General features: G+C 38.4%; 1 protein-coding gene and 1 pseudogene across 1 annotated transcript in view; both read right to left on the minus strand.

The window, feature by feature from the left end:
* The window catches only part of Parp4 (poly(ADP-ribose) polymerase family member 4), a 90457-nt gene that overhangs the window by 2477 nt on the left and 68245 nt on the right, over positions 1-19735 (minus strand). Inside the window, exons 27-29 of the mRNA XM_048801460.1 lie at positions 18327-19343; positions 15270-15369; positions 1034-1166 (exon numbers count right to left, since the gene is read on the minus strand). Of these exons, the coding sequence (XP_048657417.1) occupies positions 1034-1166; positions 15270-15369; positions 18327-19343 (1250 nt within the window). The remainder of the gene's footprint in view (positions 1-1033; positions 1167-15269; positions 15370-18326; positions 19344-19735) is intronic.
* LOC107153726 lies at positions 3344-5014 on the minus strand (annotated as a pseudogene).

Here is a 19735-nt window from a genome sequence, read left to right on the forward strand (position 1 = left end):
TATATATATATATATATATATATATATATACACACACACACACACACACACACACACACACACAAATACACACACACATACATACATACATAAAGATACACATACATACATACATAAAGATTGGCCTGGGCATATAGCAAAATCCTCAACTAAAAAAAAAAAAAGTTCAAGTTATTAACACTTGTTCTAATATCTGTCATAGTTGGAAAAGACCTAAATAGAAGAACCATCTGGACCTGGTTCCAGCAATCATTTATGGATATTCCAAAGGCATACAGGATCAACATACTAAGTTAAGAGTACCAAATCAGAATCCAGAAGATCTGAGTTCCAGTTTAAGCTATACTCTCTGAGACTTTTTCCTGTGCAGCCTAAGGCAAAATACCATGTCAGCCCTGCCTACCACAGGAACTTGTGGGCAAGCTGTCACCTGTGAACAAATTCTCTTTATACTTACAAAGTAGTACATACATATAAGATAATTCCATGTAGTTTTTTGTAAGTATCTAAAAAATGGTTGAAAATACAAGTGAGTTGCTTATTACTATAGTAAAAACCATCAGTGTTTATGGTTTGGATCTTAAATATCCCCCAAAACTCATGTGAAGGAATGATCCCCTATGCAGCAATGTTCAAAAGTACAGCCCTTGGCAGGTGACTAGATCATGAGAGCTCTGACTTTATGAATGGATTGACCCATTTATGGATTTGTTACTTAATGGGACATTAGGAAGTCATAGAAACAAGGAGGTGGGGCCTAGTTGGAGAAAGTACCTAACCAGGGATATGCCCTTAAAGGGAATATGTTGTACCTGGCTACTTCCTCTGTGTCCTGGCCACCATGAGGTGAGTATCTTTGTTCTGCTACATGTTCCCTGCCATGGTGCTCTGCTTCAACACAGGCCCAGAAACAAAAGAGTCAAGTGATCATGGACTGAAACCTCTGAACTCATAAGCCAAAGTACATCTTTCCTCCTTTAAGTTGAATTTTTCAGTTATATGTCACAGTGACAGAAAGCTGACTAACACACACCTGGAAATGGAAGGATCATCCAGCTTCATCAGAGATTTGAAAACTATTCCCTCTTGTTCCAACCTGGTGCGAAGAAACTGTAGTACCAGCAATGTGGCAATCAGGTCCAGGAGATATTCTCTTCCTTTTATACCTGAAAGCAAAACACTTTTTTATTCCTATTGGATACTCTGTAACTTAAATTTTGCCTATTTAATTTAAAAAGTTCCATTAAAGGATTATACTACTATTCAACCATAGTATATTAGCAGATTATAAAACTCTTTAATGCTCTTCAAGGTCCTTAATTAGCCTAATATTTAAATAAAAAATGAGGACAATTAGAATCTGTCCTATCATATTGTCCTAATGGTTATTAACCAATTATACCCATGTATCAAATTATTTATAGGGATCAGTAACTACAGCTAATTAGTATAATATATTCAAATCAAGATATTTTACTATATAATGAATCATCAAAATTTAAAATAAATGTTTACATATGTTAAACTCAAGAATTAACATTCATTCATTAAATTTTTTTTTGTAGTTACAGATGGAAATCATGCCTTTATTTTATTAGTTTATTTTTATGTGGTGCTAAGGATCGAACCCAGTGCCTCACACGCTAGGCAAGCGGTCCTCCACTGAGCCAAAACTCCAGCTCTGGTTCATTTATTTTTTATTTACGTATTTATTTATTCTGCAGTACTAAGGATTGAGCCCATAGCCTTATACATACTAGGCAAGCCATATCCTCATCCCTTTCATATGTGTTTTTTAAAAATGCAAGTGTTCACTGGGGGCAGTGGTGCACACCTGTAATCCCAGTGACTCAGGAGGCTGAGGCAGGAGGATCACAAGTTTGAGGCTGGCCTCGGCAATTTAGTGAGGCCCGCAGTAACTTAGTGAGACCCTGTCTCAAAATGAAAAATAAAAAGGCCTGGGGATGAAGCTCAGTGGTAAAATACCCCTTGGGTTCAATCCCAGTACAAAAGAAAAAAAAGTAGTGTGTGTTAGCTAGGTGCAATACTGCATGCCTACATCCTCAGCAACTTAGAAGGCTGAGGTAGGAGGACTATAAATTCAAGGTCAGCCTGGGAAATTTAGCAAGACTTGTTTCAAAAATAAATACATATGGGGCTGGGGATGTGGCTCAAGCGGTAGCGCGCTCTCCTGGCATGCGTGCGGCCCGGGTTCGATCCTCAGCACCACATATAAACAAAGATGTTGTGTCTGCCGAAAACTAATAAATAAATAAATATTTAAAAATTAAAAAAAAATACATACAAAGGGCTGGGGATATAGATGGTAGAGTGCCCTAGGATTTTCAATCCCTAGTAGGAAAGAAAGAAATGAAGGAAAGTAAAAAAGGGAGGGAAGGAAGGAGGGAAAGAACAAAAAAACTATGATCAAAAGCTGTCTCTGGGGCCTGGGTTTGTGGCCCAGGGGTAGCACACTCATCTGGCACGTGTGGGGCACTGGGTTTGATCGATCCTCAGCACCACATAAAAATAAATAAAAAAATAAAGGTATTGTGCCCATCTACAACTAAAAAAAAATATTAAAAAAAAAAGCTGTCTCTATTGGGTGTGGTGGCACACGCCTATAATCTTAGATGCTGGAGAGGCTGAGACAGGAGGATCTCGAGTTCAAAGTCAGCCTCAGCAATTTAGAGAGGCCTTGGGAAGCTCAGTGAGACCCTGTCTCTAAATAAAATATAAAAAAGGCTGGGGATGTTACTCAGTGGTTAAGCACCCCTGGGTGTCTCTCTGTCATATTTTAAGTTTGGCCTGGTTTCTCTATACATAATGAATTATAACCTAATGATATAATCTACTCTTGCAACTAGTACCTAGGTCTAAGCCAATCACAAGTTATCAACTGTTCAAACTATGTTCAAATTAGGCAGATGGGAGCTAATTCAACTGGGCTATCTCTATCTACAAAAATAGATTTATTTTTATTTTGTCATTTATTTTTCTTTTGGAACCAGGGATTGAACTCAGGGGGTGCTTAACCACTGAGCAACATCCCTGCCCTTTTTATTTTTATTTTTAGACAGGGTCTCCCTAAGTTGCATAGGGCCTCACTGAATTGCTGAGGCTGGCTTTAAACTTGGGATTCTTCTGCCTCAGCCTCCCAGGCTGCTTTGATTACAGGTGTGTGCCACTGTGACTGGCATAATTTTGTCTTTTAACACAAGTCATGTCTTTGCAATGACTTTATATAAAAAATGACTTTGGGCCAGGCATGGTGGCCCACACCTGTAACCCCAGCAGCTCAGGAGGCTGAGACAGGAGGATATAGAGTTCAAAGCCAGTCTCAGCAAAAGTGAAGCACTAAGCAACTCAGTGAGACCCTGTCTCTAAATAAAATACAAAATAGGGCTGGGGATGTGGCTCAGTGGTTGAATGCCCCTGAGTTCAATCCCTGGTACACATCTGCAGATGACTTTGGTGTTGGAGGGCATAGCTCAGAAGGGTAGCATGCTTCCCTAGTATGTGAGGCCCCAGTTTAATCCCTAGCACTGCAAAAGCAAACAAAGGAATTTTGAAATATCCTTTTTCTGGGTGCGTATCTGGGGGGTACTGGGGATTGAACCCTGGGGTGCTTTACCTCTGAGCCACATTCCTAATTCTTTTTAATTTTTTGAGACATAGTCTTGCTAAATTGCTGGGATTATAGGTGTTTGCCACCTGGCAAAATATTCCTATTTTTTCAATCATACATTTCACAAACCTAATTTTATGTAATCTTTCCATATCTATCATCATCAAAGCTACAGCAAGTGATCTAATAGTTTCCCAGGTAAATCATTTTTATTTCCATCTAAGATGTTTGTATCATTGCAACATGGCCACTTGATGTTTTTCTTTTCTTTCTTTTTTTTTTTTTTTTTGACACTCTGCATGTGTTCCTTAAACTTGGTGATCTGCTCCTCCAGCAGGTCAGTGTCCACCTTGTCATCCTCTACCAGCTTAAGGATGCCATAGCCCACAGGCACCAGTTGAGAGGTACCCCAGACTAGTTCACACTGGATGGAGTATATACAGGCCTCCAGTTGGGCCATGTCTGTCTTGTCATCCATGGGTTTGACATTCAGAAAGATGGAGGACTTGGCCACCAGCAAGAGCTTCTTGGCCATCTTCTCTGCATACTGCCACAGCCTTTCTTCCCACAGCAAGCTGCTTCCTTGTCCTCTTTCTTGTCGCTGCTGCCAAACTGATCAATGTCATTGTCCTCATCATCCTCTGCAAGTGTGGCAACCTTGTTGGCTAGGGGCTCCACTTGGTGCATGGGAGACATATGCTAGGTCTGTGGGGTTGTGGCTCTGTGGGTAGGCGAGCTCTTCTCCAGGGTGCTCAGCCGGGCCTTCAGCCTGGAAATGGCCTGCTGCAGATCTTGCACCATGATTTGCAGGTTCTGGTTCTCTACTTCCAGGCTGGCGATCCAGACAGCCAGCTTTTGTGGTATCCACCAGGCCCATCAGAAGCCCAGGGGCTCCCGAACACTGGTGGGAGGAGCCAGCCACAGGCCTCTTCATCTCCTCATAGAACTTTCTTTCTTTTTTTTTAAAAAATATTTATTTTATTTCTTAGTTTTAGGTGGACACAATATCTTTATTTTACATGTATGTGGTTCTGAGGATAGAACCCAGTGCCTCATGCATGCTTGTCGAGCACTCTACCACTGAGCCACAATCCCAGTCCCATTTTAAAAAATATATTTATTTTATTTCTTAATAGAACTTTCTTTCTGCATCATCATGTTTGAACTTGTCAAACCAGACCATCTCATACACTAGAAAGTTTGTAGCCATTTTTATGCCAGCCACCTACATAACCAAGAAGAGGGACCAGCAGCTTTCTTTCTTTTTTGATTAGGAAATATTTCAAGCATGTAGAAGATAAGAAAATATGACAGATACCCCTATCCACTTCCCAGAGCTTGTCACTTTTAACATTTTCCCCCATCTGCTTCAAAATTTTCTTTCTTTTCCCTCTTTCTTTCCCCTCCCTCCCTCCCTCTCCCCTCTCTCCCCCCTCTCTCCCTCCTTTCCTTCCTTCCTTTTCTGGAGATTGAACCCAAGGGCACCCTATCACTGAGCTCCTGGGGATTGAAACCTCTGAGTTACATCTCTGTTAGAGTCTGTAAACAAGTCAGGATGGCGCCTGGCAAAATGCCAGAGGGAGTGGTTTGTGAAGTAACGCCAGTGAGCCATTAAGTGTGGAGATTTCTTATTGGTTGACTGATGTATCTAGTTTATGCTAATTAGATAAGCTGTGTGGAATGTATAAATACTGCTCCTGTCCTACAATAAACGGCTCCCACTCCTGCCGTATCAATCTACACAAGTTGCTCGTCCCCCCCGGGTTATTTTGCTGCAGCCGGACTGTGGCACATCTCTAACCCTTTTTGAGACAGGGTCTCACTGTGTTGTCCTCGATAACCTCAAACTTGTGATCATGTGATTGTCCTGCCTTAACCTTCCAAGTATCTGGGAATAAAGGTATGAGCCACCACACCCACCTATAAGACTATTTAAAAAAAATTAAGTTATCCTTTTTAGAGATATTTAAAAATAGTAACTTTGTTTTTTACCCTTAACTCAACACTAGTAATAACAGCAAACATTCAATATTTTTTGTTTCTATTTTTATTTGTTATAATATACTCATACACTCACACAATAGAACAGTATAATTTGATCAGTTTCATTCCTAGTCCTTCCCCTTTCCCTCCCCTTCCTCCCCCTGTTCCCTTTCTTCTCTTCTGTCTCCCTTCTATTTTTTAAAAAATTTTTTCCAATCAGTTACACATGGCAGTAGAATGCATCTCGACACATTGTTTAATGAATATTTTAAAAGGGTCAGGTACTTTCTTATTTAACATCACATAATCCAACAACTCTGAAAGATCGATTTTAAGAATCACCATCTAAATTTCTGTTCTTTAAAAGAAACAAAATATGGGGCTGGGGCTGGGGCTCAGCAGTAGCGCACTTGCCTGGTGTGAGTGAGGCACTGGATTTGATTCTCAGCACCGTATGTAAATAAATAAAATAAAGGTCTATCAACAACTAAAAATAATATTCAAAAAAAGAAACAAGATATTATAAAGTTAAAGCCCCACCCCTTTTCAATTTGCACTGTTGGAGATGGAACAGGGGCCTTGTGCATGCTAGGCAAGTGCTCTACCACTGACCTATATCCATAGGCCCCTACTCCTTGTATGTACTCCAATTCATCCCAAACTCACATCTTTTCAAAGGAAAATACTTTATAATTTTGCAAGTTACATTTCCCTGATATATGTTGTTTTTGAAAGTCATCTTCAAAAGGTCCATTAAAGAATATTCAATTGTTCCAGAACAACCCAGTCCAGTGTGTGAGGACCAGCCTGAAGATGCCTTGCAATCAAAGAAAGAGAGGCAGACAGATCTAGGATTATGCAATTTATAGAAGGATTTACTGATGGAAGTATGGTCCTGGACAGTATAATTGAATCCTTGCAATTTAGGTCAGAAAGGGGAATATTTATGGGTTAGGACAAAAGTGACTTCAATCTGCTGGAATGTACTTGGTTTATCTTAAGCTGATATAAAAGAGCAGGGCATATCTCTGGATTCAGGGTCATGTTGTAAAATTCTACATGCCACTCTAATGGTTTTATCTAATTATAGTTTGCTGGGAAACTATACAGGAAAAAGTGGCTAGTTTTATTCTGGGACAATCATGGTAGTTATGATTTAAATCATGTCAAAATGGGTTGGGGATGTGGCTCAAGCTGTAGCGCGCTCGCCTGGCATGCGTGCGGCCCGGGTTCGATCCTCAGCACCACATACAAAACAAAGATATTGTGTCCGCCGAAAACTAAAAAAAAAAAAAAAAATATTAAAAATTCTCTCTCTTTAAAAAAAATTATATAAAAAATCTTAATTTTAAGTGATATTAATAATAAACAATATATTATTCTATTCAAGAATATGAATTGAAATAATAAGATGATAAAATACTTAAATACTGCATAATCATCAATTTAAAGAACAAAATCATGCTATGTGAAATGGTGCACACCTGTAATCCCAGTAATAGAGGAGGCTGAGGTAGGAGAGTTGCAAATTTGAAAGCTAGCCATAGCAAATAAACAAAATTAAACAAAAAGAGCTGGAGATGTATCTCAGGGGTAAATTACCTCTGGATTAAATTCCCAGAACCTAAATAAAGGATAAAAGAAAAACTGTTTACCGGGCTGGGAATGTAAATCAGTGGTAAAGCACTTGCCTAGCATGTGTGAGGCCCTGGTTTTGATGGAGAGAGAAGTGATGAGGCAGGGGATGAAACAGATGAAAACAAATCAGAGTGGGCAAATGATCTGAGTACACAGTTCTCAAAAGAAATCTAATCTCTTGGTGTCTGTGACTCTGTTCTCCCTAGGTTTCCTCTTAGTTCTCTGGCTGTTTCTTCTCAGTTTCTCTGCTATTCTGTCTGACCACTAAATTTTGGTGTACCCAAGGATGGTCCTAAGCTATCTTCTGTGCTTTGGCTACCCTCTTTCTTTGGATAATCTCATTTACAACCAGGGCTGGTTTGCTTGCTTGATTGCTTGCTTGTTCGTTCGTTCGTTCATTCATTCATTCATTCATTCATTCATTCATTCCAGTACTGGGGATTGAATCTAGGGGCACTATTCCACTGAGCCACATCTCCAGCCTTTTTTATTTTTTGAAACAAGGTCTCACTAAGTTGATGAGGCTGACCTCAAACTTGAGATCTTCCTGTCTCAGCCTCCTGAGTAGCTGGGATTATAATTATGCATCACTGTGCCCACCAGAAGCAGATCTTTAAATAACATTGACATTCCCCAAAGTCTTTTTCAGTTCTAACTCTCCCCTGAGCTCTTGCCTCATATAACAAATTATACATTTGTCTTGAATGTCTAAAAGGCAGCTCTGATTTTAAAAGTCAAGAACAACTCTGTTGCTGGGCATGGTGGCTCATGCCTGTCATTATCAGTGGCTTGGGAGGCTGAGGCAGGAGGATTGTGAGTTCAAAGCAAGTCTCAGCAACAGTGAGGTGCTAAGCAATTCAGTGAGACACTGTCTCTAAATAAAATACAAAATAGGGCTGGGGATGTGGCTTAGTGGTTGAGTGCCCATGAGTTCAATCCTGGTTCCCCCCCCCCCAAATCAAACAATTCTGTTGGTGTTTTCTTTTTCTTCATCTTGTTTTTTTCAATGCTGGGGATTGAACTGAGCGTCTTGTTCCATACTAGACAAAAACTCTACTACTAAGTTAGTTGCATTCCTCAGCCCCCCATTTTTTTCCTTGATACTGAGAATTGAATGCAGGGGTACTTATCACTGAGCTACATCCTCAACACTTTTTAAAAAATATTTCTTTTAGTTGTAGATGGACACAGTACCTTTATTTTATTTATTTATTTTTATGTGGTGCTGAGGATCGAACCCACTGCTTCACATGTGAAGAGCTTACATGCAAGGTGAGCACTCTACTAGTGAGCCACAACCCCAGCTCATCCCCAACCCTTTTTACTTTTTATTTTGAGACAGGGTCTTGGTAAATTGCTGAGGACCTAGATTGCAAAATCGCTGAGGTTGGCCTTGAATTTGTAATCCTCCTGCTTTAGCCTCCTGAGTCACTGGGATTACTGAATGTACCACTGTGCCCAGTTCATTTTATCATTTTATATATATATTTAGTTGTAGATGGACACAATATATTTATTTTTTTATGTGGTGCTGAGGATCGAACCCAGGGCCCCATGCATGCAAGGCAAGCATGCTCTACCACTGAGCTACAACCTCAGCCCTCATTTTTAAGTGTTCAGTGTTATTATTCACATTCATACTGTGAATACCATCACTTGTGCTACCATCACCACCATTCATCTCCAGAACTCTTTTCAGCTTATAGAACTGGATCTTTGCGGTACTAAATAATAATTTCTTATTTCCTATTCTTTCCTATCCTTGGCAACCACCAATCTATTGTCTCTATGAATTTGACTACTTTTAAGTACTTCAGGTAAGTAGAATCATATACTATTTGTTTTTATATTACTGTCTTATTATACCCTGTGACCTCATGTAACCCTGATCACTTCCCAAATGTCCCATCTCCCAATACCACCACTTTGGGGGTAAGGGCTTCAAAATATGAATTTTGGAGGGACATAAACATTCAGTCCATAATATCTAGGATTGCTGAGTTAAAGGGCATGCTTATATTTAATTTTATAAACACAATGTAATTTACTTTTCTACCAATAGTCATCACTTGGTATTGTCAATCTTTTAAATTTTCAGCATTCTAATTGATTTGTAATAGAATCACACTGTGGTTTTTGTTTGTAGCCTTCTGATTACTAGTGTAGATGAACATGTTTTTATGTACTTATTGGTTACAGTTAATTCTTTTTTTTTTTTTGGTACCGGGGATTGAACTTAGGGACATTCAACCACTGAGCCATATCCCCAGCCCTATTTTGTATTTTATTTAGAGACAGGGTTCACTGAGTTGCTTGGCACCTTGCTTTTGCTGAGACTGGCTTTGAACTCTTGACCCTCCTGCCTCAGCCTCCCAAGCCCCTGGAATTACAGGTGTGTGCCATTGCACCCGGCTTGTGGTTAGAGGTAATTCTTTTTGTGAATTGTCTATTCATGTTTTTTGCTCATATTTTGTCTTTTTTGAGACTGTGTAATGACCTGATTATCAGAGCTTGGCCAGACATATGCTCTCTGAATATCTTCTCCCAGTCAGAGGTTTATCCATTAATTTTCTAAATAATGCCTTTTGATGAACAGATTTTAATTTTGATGAAATTTGATTGATCTATTTTTCCCTTAAAGTTTCAGGCCTTTCATGTGCTGTCTAAAAAGATCTTGCCCACCTCAAACTAATATAAATATTTTCTTAGGAGCTGGGCACAGTGCTGCACACCTATAATCTCAGCTATTTAGAAGGCTAAGACAGAATGATTGCAAACTTAAGTTATACTCCTAGCTCCTTCCTACATTAAAAAAAAATATATATATATATATATATTTTTTTAATTTATTTATTTATTTTAGTTGTAGATGGACATAATACCTTTATTTATTTATCTTTATGCAGGGCTAAGATGGAACCAGTACCTCACATGTGCTAGGCAAGTGCTATACCACTGAGCCCAGTCCTGCCTTCCTTTATTTTTAAAAGAACATTTTTTTGCTGGATATGGAATTCTGAGTTTGCAGGTTATTTTCCTTTTAGTACCTTAGAGATATTGCATTAAGGAGTGGTGGCATACACCCAGATACTGGGAAGGCTGAGGCAGCAGAATCACTTGAGCCCAAGTGTTAGAGGCCAGCCTGATTAAAATGAAACCCCATCTCAAAAAAAAAAAAAAATTAAAAAGAACAATTTTATTATTTTTCAGCTTCCATTAATGCTGATGTGAATTATATAATATTATTAAAGATGATCTCTTTTCTCTTTAATTTAAAGATTTTAATTGACTTAATTTTTGCTTCTAAAAATCAGGTAACACCAAAATACATGTATGAAGATGTGAAAAAAAATGGATAACATGGTAAAAAAAAAAATGTTAAAAAAAAAATCAGGTAACACTTCATAATATTCAGTGAGTGTTCCATAGATGTTCTCTTGAATATAATGATTCCTTTTTCTTTTGCAGATTTTAAGATTTTATCTTAAAAAAAAAGATTTATCTTTGGTTTTCAGTAGTTTGACTATGGTCTATCTAAATGTGATCATTTTGTATTTATCCTGCTTGGAATTCTGGTGAGTTTTTAGAATGTGTAAGTTGATGTTTTTCATCAATTTTAGGAAAATTTTTGTCATTATTCAAATACTTTTTTCTACCCTTTCACCATATGATATGGACAACCAATTACACAAATATTAAACCTTGGGATATCTTCTCCCCAGTCTTAGATGCTCTGTTCTTTTTTAATTATAATTTTTATTATTTTTTATGGTGCTAGGTATCAAACCTAGGGCCTCACACATAGTATTCAAGTGTTCTATCACTGAGTTAGATCATTAACTCTTAATTTTTATCCTTCCTATCCTTCAGTTTGAATAATTTTTATTGAGCACATCATTATAATTTGAGTTTGATGTAGTCTATTGATAAACCAACCCAATGACCTTTTTATTACAGATACTGTATTTTCTAGTTTCAGAATTTTCATTTTGTGTCTATTTATAGTTTCAGCTATTTGCTGAGATTGTTACATTTATTCACACATTTTATTATCCTTCTTGTTTTTTGGTAAATCCTTCATTATATTTATATATCAGTTTTAAATTCTATGTCTGTTAATTCAACATTTGTGTTATGTGTGAATCAGCATTTAAAGACCATTTTTAAAAACCCTTGATGATAAGTCATATTCTCCTGCTTCTTCCTATGTTATTAAACTTTAATCCTATCCTGAACATTAAAGATGATACTTGATAGAGACTCTGAATTATATCTTACTCTAGCGTTCAGTTTTGTTCCAGTGAATCTTGTGAAGACTTAGTTTCCAGCTTTGTTTCGGTGGGCCTATTTTGCTTTTGCTTTCCACTTTGTTCTGTGATATAGTTTTCATCATGAGAGGTAGTCTTCCTTTCCCCTCTCTCCCTTCCTTCTTTCCCTTCTTCCTTCCTTTTTCTTTTTTTTCTTTCCCTTCCCCTTCCTTTTTTTTTTTTTTCTCTCTCTCTCTTTGTACCAGGGAACATCCCCAACCTTTTTTTGTATTTTATTAGAGATGAGGTCTCGCTGAGTTGCTTAGGGCCTTGCTGAGTTGCTTAGGGCCTCGCTAAATTGCTAAGGCTGGCTTTGAACTTGTGATCCTCCTGTTTTAGCCTCCCAAACTGGGATTACAGCCTGCGCCACCGCACCTGGTGAGATACGGTCTTTATGACCTTTTGGTGTTTCAAATGGAAAGTTTGAGACATTTATCACATCTAACTTGAACTCCAAACTTGGTCTCCCCAGCACTGGGCAACAGCTGAAATCTCTGCTCAGCTCTGTAGCCAACCAGTTGTTTCTTTTTTCCTGGATTCTTTGAATTCATACCTTGTATATGGGTAGATTAGGGGAGAGCCCAGGATCTGAGGGGAACTTGTATGCAGATTTCAGAGCTCCCCACTCTGTGGCCGCTCCTTTCTCCCTTAATTCCAGCCATTCTGTCAGTCTCAAACTCTGACCCACAAAAACTTTCTGTTTTAATTCTAACCCGTCCTGAGCCTCATGAGCTGAAAAGTTCCTCTCTCTAGATGAAAAGCTAGATAGATGTGGAGTTCACCCAGTGTGTTTTCCTTCTTTGAAGGATTGTGTCCCCTTTAGTTTCTGCCTGTTTTTTTGTTGCTCTCCAGGCCTTTGAGGAGGGGGTTTTCAATATTTTAGATTTAATAACTGTTATTGGCAAGAGAGTTGGTCTGATAAAAATGTTATTAGTGCAAGTCAAACAGGCTATACATCTGCCAGACCATCTGGCCTGGAATATGAAACCTTAACATTTTAGAGGTGATGGTTAGACACTGCTATTCTATGTATATGAATACTGGCTAGTAATTTAATAATGCTTATTTTATTTTAAAGAAAATTTATAGCTAGGTGCACACTGGTAGTTCTAGCTGCTCACCTGTAGTTCCAGCTGCTAAGGAGACTGAAGTGAGAGGATTTCTTGAGTCCAGGAGTTCAATGCCAGCCTGGACAACATCTCAGAACATAAAACAGCCCAGTACAGTGGCACACACCTGCAGTCCCTGCAATTTGGGAGGCTGAGGCAAGAGGATCACAAGTTTTAGGCCAATCTCAACAACTTAGAGAGGCCCTAAGCAACTTAATGAGATCATGTCTCAAAATAAAAAATAAAAAGGGCTGAGGAGGTAGCTCAGTGGTTAAGTGCCCTTGGGTTTAATCCCCAATACAAATGACATATAAAATAAAGTAAAAGAAAAATAAAATTAATAAAATGAAATAAAATACACCTCTTGCCCCAAGGCTAGTATTTGATCTTCAAACCACCTGCTGGTTTAGTAATGTCCAGAACCTCTTCATCCATCACCTTCATTATTATAATAAGAAACAGATTCAGAGGTTGAACAACCAGATATGGCAGATGGCAGAGACTGGCTAGATCCTCTTTAAAGCTATTTTGCAGCTTGGTATGGTTGCACATGCCTGAAATCCCAGTGATTTGGGAGGCTGAGACAGGAGGACCACAAGTTTGAGGACAGACTGGCAATTCAGTGAGACCCTCTCTAAAAAACAAAACAAAACAAAAAAAACCGCTGGGGATGTAGCTCAGTGGTAGAACCCCGGTATTGGGGGGGAAAAAAATAAAGCTTTTCGCTGTACACAAAGCTAAAAAGTTTATTTCCCAGAAACTTTGTACACGGGTGGGGCTATATGAGTACATCTTGCCACATTTTCTTTCTCTTCCTCCTGTTGACTAGTGGATGATACCAGGGTAATCTTTTATCTTTTTCCCTTTTACTAGGTTACTTTTGTTTTTTAAGCTGGGGGTATCTATAGCTAAGTGATAGAGCGTGTGCCTAGCATGTAAAAGGCACTGAGTTCAATCCCTAGCACTCTCTATAAAAAGTAATATCTTATTTAAATTTTTATTCATTTATTCATTCATTCAGTGCTAGGGATTGAACCCAAGGCCTTGAGCATGGTAAGCACACACTCGACCACTGAGCTATACTCCCAGCCCTACTAGCTTAAGTTTATTTTATTTTTTTGTTTTGGAAGATCACTTTATTCTAAGTAATTCACAAAGAATATCATCAAGATTGCTGATTTAAGGAGGCCACACAAACATTTGTCCAGAACCAAATTATGTACCAACTCAGTGAACTTCTTTTTTTTTTTTTTTTTGAGAATTTTAATATTTATTTTTTAGTTTTCGGCGGACACAACATCTTTGTTTGTATGTGGTGCTGAGGATCGAACCCGGGCCGCACACATACCAGGCGAGCGCACTACCGCTTGAGCCACATCCCCAGCCCCTCAGTGAACTTCTAAACAGTTAGAATACTATCTTCCAGGCTGTTGTTGTGTTCAGTGGTTGAGCCCTTGCATGTGTGAGGTACTGGGTTCAATTCTCAGCACCACATATAAGTAAGTAAGTAAATAAATAAATAAATGTCCTTTGACAACTAAAATAATAAAAAATAATAGTATCTTCCATTGCCATTCAGAAATAATGAAGCTATGTGTGGTTTTACATTTCATATTTTCACTATCAATTACATTTTTATGCTAAAGTAACTTGTTCATTAGAGCCAATTTTCTATTTATTAAATTTGAACTTCTTGATTAGACTAATCCATTTGCCATTTTACACTATTTCAGAACCAGTTTCATTACTCTGGTTGTGGGCACACTCCAAAAATTGTTTTATCTCATAAAAGCAAGGGCCACCAAGCTGCTGCTGCTATGCTGGCTGGGTTCCCTGAGGCTCCTGGTAAGTGATATCAGGCTTTGAGGGCTCAGAATTACTTCCTCCACTCAATCCCCCAGTGATGAGTGTGTGCCAGACTGCAGAGCCCAGCCACACTAGCTGCGTGGTTGCCATCTGGGCTATAAGATCTGGCTATAAGGGTGTAGCAGCAAGTGAGCCAATTGCAGATGGTAGGCCTATCGCTGGTGGCTGAGAGCATTGGGCACAGCTTTGATTTGAGGGTCCCTTCTGGGCACAGGGTGGAGAGCACATGGGAGATGTGCTTCCAGCTTTCATTAGGCATCCTAAGGACATTGCAATTCTTTATCTAGAAATGCAAAACCCTCAAGAGCCTGGTGATTTCTCACTAGCTTAATTTAAAGCCACATGCTGAATATGGAATACTTACAATAAAGAAGGTGCCAGGATCTCTAAATGACTATGTGGAGTGGAACTTCCTTCCCTGCTGACCAATATTTGTCTGAGGTTGGGTAAGAAAGTGATCTTGGATTGTGTTCAACTGAGATTTTAGGGTTATTTTTCCTCAGTAGTTAGTGCTACATATGCTAATAAATTGGCATAAGTAATTCCCTAATTAGAACTAAAGATATGACTAAAAGCCATCTTCTATTTCCTTTGATGGCTGACAATTCATATATAACTTTCATAATTATTATATGAATGTACTAGTTTACAAAATAAGTTATTATAATTAGGAGCATTCTCTGAATGAATGGAAAAATGAATGAAAATGGTGACTTAATAAATTGAAAAACAACTTACCTAGAGACCGAATGCCTTTTTGTTCAAGAAACTCATGTAAAACATTTGTATTAAGGTTTAATATAAGTCCTAGTTCTGATGTAAGTTTCCAGAATCCATCCTATGAAATTTAAGAAAACAAATTTAAGTCATATTATTGGAATTTCAACACATAAGAAGTTATTTGAGGGCTGGGGTTTCCATTTATTTTTATTCAGTTAATTAAGACATTTTTGAAATTTTTATTACTGTAAAATCAAAAGTTTACTGTAAAAGTTTACTATAAAAGTTTTTCATAGACTAGTGACAATATTGTCTGGAATCTTATAAGTACTATGGAGATTAAGTATCTGGTGACATTTATAAAAAGGCTAGAATGAGACTCATGTATATAGACTTTTAAAAATGGTGTTATACATTTTTTTCTTCTAGAAACACTTTTTTTTTTTTTTTGTGATACTGGGAATGGAACTCAGGATACTTTACCATGGAGCTATGGCTCTTTTTATTTTTTTATGTTGATACAGGGTCTGGTTAAGTTGCCCAGGCTGGCCTTGAACTTGTGATCCTCCTGTCTTGGCTTCCCAAATAGCTGGGATTACAGGGGTGCTCCACTATGCCAGGCTCTAGTAATGCTTTGAATCAATGTTTTTCAACTTTTAAACAGCATGATTCCTAGCTGGGCATGATTCCTAGCTGCATGCCTGTAATCCCAGGGGTTCAGGAGGAACAAGAGTTCAAACTCAGCCTCAGGAATTTAGCAAAGCCCTAAGCAACTCAGTGAGACCCTGTCTCTAACAAAATATAAAAAAGGGCTGGGGATGTGGCTCGGTGGTTAAAGGCCCCTGAGCTCAATTCCTGGTACAAATAAAGTAAAATAAAATAAAAACCACCACCACAACAAAAAACCCCACTTCGCTGTGCATGGTGATGCACACTTGTAATCCTAGAGACTTGGGAGGCTGAGTCAAGAGGATTGCTAAGTTTGAGGCCAGCCTCAGTAACTTAGTGATACCCTAAGCAACTTAGCAAGACCCTGTCTCAAAAAACAAAAACAAAAACAAAACAAACTGGGGCTTGGGTTGTGGTTCAGTGGTAGAGTACTTGCCTGGCACATGTGAGGCACTGAGTTTGAGCCTCAGCACCATATGAAAATATAAAATAAAAAATAAAAAGGGTTGGGAATATAGCTCACTGATAAAACATCTTTGGGTTTATTTCTCAATAACCCAAACAAAACAAACAACAACAACAACAAACACTTTGTTGAGGTGTGATCAAAATACAGAAAAACTACAAATATTTATGTATACAACTTGATGTGTTTGGAGATAAGCATATACCAGTGAAACCATCAAATCATAATGACTATCAATGCTATATACTTATTTATCAACTTTCAAAAGTTTCCTTCCATACCCTTTTCTTTTGTTATATCTCTATTTGTGGAAAGAACACTTAATATAAAAACATACCTAGCAATTTTTTTTTCAATGCTTAGGGATGGGACTCGGGGTCTCATAAGTGCTAGGCAAGGCTCTTCACTGAGCTCCACTCCCAGTCCTTTCTTAGCAAATTTTTAATTATAAAAATATAGACCTGGAGTTTTCTTGTATTTTCTTTCTTTCTTTTTTTTTTTTAAAAAAAATATATTTTTAGTTGTAGTTGGACACAATGCCTTTTTTTTTTTTACTTTTATTTTTAATTTTATTTATTTTTATGTGATGCTGAGGATTGAACCCAGGGCCTCACACGTGCTAGGCAAGTGCTCTACCACTGAGCCACAACCCCAACCCCTCTTTTTCTTTTTTAATGGTACTAGGGATTTAACTGAGGGGTGTTCTATCATTGAGCAACATCTTAAATCCCCCCCTTTTTTTAAAGATAGGGTCTCCCTAAATTGCTAAGGCTGGCCTTGAACTTGTGATCCTTCTGCCTCAGTGTCCTGTGTTTCTAGGATTTACAAACATGTGCCACCACATCCAACAAGTATAGAAATAACAGTATCAGGTAGGGATGTGGCAAAGCGTCTACCTCACATTCACTAAGACCTGGGCTTGATCCCCAGTTCCAAAAAAGATTAAAAAAAAAAAAAAAAAAGAACCCCATGCTCTGGACAATTATTGGCTATACTGCTCCCTACAGGCCTCTGTGTGTTTTATCTCAACAAGGGAAGTTGGGAGGCTATTATTGTCCTGTTTAAACTTCAAAAGCACACTATGAGGTAGATGCCATTATTATCCCCATAATGTGAATGAGGAAAGCAAGACTCAGGTTATCTGCCTTGCCCCAAATCACAAAGTGGTAGGGCTGAGACTAGCACTATAGTTGTATACTAAACTGAGTCGTTTCCACTTTACTAAATTAATTTACACTGAAACAAATAAATGTGAATGTAAGACTGGGTCTTAGTGTAGTAGCTAAAACAGCATGTTCCTTAGGTTAGCAAATATAATGATGAACTTTACTACAATATTACATTTTGAATAATATCTATATTCCCAATACCTTATGTGAAAATGTTTAGTCTATTCATGGCACCTTTGCTTTACTTCATGACAAGAAATTTCTATGAATTGCAACTCATCAATGCTAGAATCAAGGAAATTAAGGTCTTACCCCATGATCTTTTCAGGGATGCTAATTTTTAGTTGAGAAATATCAACATTGACTAGCATGAGATATGGTCTAATAGTTAATAATAAATACTATTCATCACCAAGGACAGTTTCATTAAGCTGACTGGGTTTTTTAAGCAAGATTTTCTTTCATGCTGGCACAAGCCCTTCACTTCACAATAGACTGGTAATAAATAGTTCTAACACCAACAGACTTGAGTAGCATTGTGCTAAACTACAGAGCTAGCCGGATATCGTAGGACATGTCCGTAACCCAGTGACTCTGGAGGCTGAAGCAGAAGGATCTCAAGTTCATGGCCAACCTCAGCAATTTGGCAAGGCCCTAAGTAACTTAGTGAGACCCTATCTCAAAAAATGCTGGGGATGTAGCTCAGTGGTAAAGTGCCCTTGGGTTCTATCCCCAGTACTAGTATACACAAACGAATAAATAAGACAATACCTCAGTCTGTAGACTGAATAGTTCAGCCCACGGCACAAAATTCTGCCAGCTTTGTTTGCCGTCTACATCATCCTCATCTTCCTGTGAATGAAAGCTTGAGCAAAAATCACTTGTTACATCAGATTTCTCCTCCTTTTTCAAAAATCTACACTGTAGAGGTACTGGTATTTCATCATCTAATGTTTCAAAAAAATTTTCACAACTCGAGGGAGTCAAAAAATGTGCTTCCAAATAATCTGATGATGCAAGACCCAAAGACTGTGCCACTTCTTGCAAACCTGAACTTGCCAAAATTTGAAAATCTTCAAAAACTTCTAATTCAGATGCATTTGATGGTGAAGAAGCCAGCACAGGTGTATCCGTTGTCAGCCTGTAATTGATGTCCTGAGGTACTAGGGAATTTTGAAACTGATGAAAAGAGGGAGGACAGGGAGGATGAATACCAAAACCTTCAGTGAGATGAAAAGAAGAAAGAAGTGTAGGAGGAGAGGAAATCTGCTGCAGAGAAGACTCCAGTCTAGGGGAGATGTCAGATAAAAAGCTCATATTATCTTCATGAGGTTTATCTAGACAAAACTTCTGTGAGCGAAGGAATCTCCTAGACCCACTCAAAGGTGGGTCCTGAAGAGGAAATCTGGGAAGAGACCCCGACTCAAAGGAAATTTTGTTTCCTTGGCCAAGCTGTAGGCCAAACTGTTTGGGAGATGCAAGAGAACCAAAAAGACAACTGCTCTGAGGAGGTATGCTGGGAGTAGAGAGGGAAGCAGAACAGGTTCTGTCAGCAGCCTGGAAAGGGAGTGAACCAGAAGCAAACGTGGAAACAGACAGGCTTTGTGGTATAGCTTTCATTGATGATATTTCAAATCCTGCTCGTAAAAGTGAATTCATCAATGGCTTTCCCAGACTTTCCACTTCAAAATCTTCAGAAACTTCCAATTTAGGCATCTTAATTTTTTTTTTTTTAGCCAAACGTTTATGTGATGGTTCTTCATTCCATTCAGAGGATGCTGAAAAAGGCTGACCAGATGGGAGAATTATTCATGTAAAAGAAAAACAGAATAAAAAGAACAAACAAGAAAACATTCTTTCCAGTAGTCAATCAATTGTTGTCTCAAAGCATGATTCCAGAATCAGGATCACCAACATATTCAATATATTCAAAATCATTTATGCAAAACACTGTAATTTTTTTTTAGGGGGGTGGGTACCAGGGATTGAACTCGTGGGCACTCAACCACTGAGCCACACACCCTGGCCCTATTTTGTGTTTTATTTAGAGACAAGGTCTCACTGAGTTGCTTAGCACCTCACTGTTGCTGAGGCTAGCTTTGAACTCACAATCCTCCTGCCTCAGCCTTTAGAGCCACTGGGATTACAGGCGTGCACCACGACACCCGGCTTTAAACACT

This window comes from Marmota marmota, unplaced genomic scaffold, assembly GCF_001458135.2.
Source record: "Marmota marmota marmota unplaced genomic scaffold, marMar, whole genome shotgun sequence".
NCBI classification, from domain to species: Eukaryota; Metazoa; Chordata; class Mammalia; order Rodentia; family Sciuridae; genus Marmota; species Marmota marmota.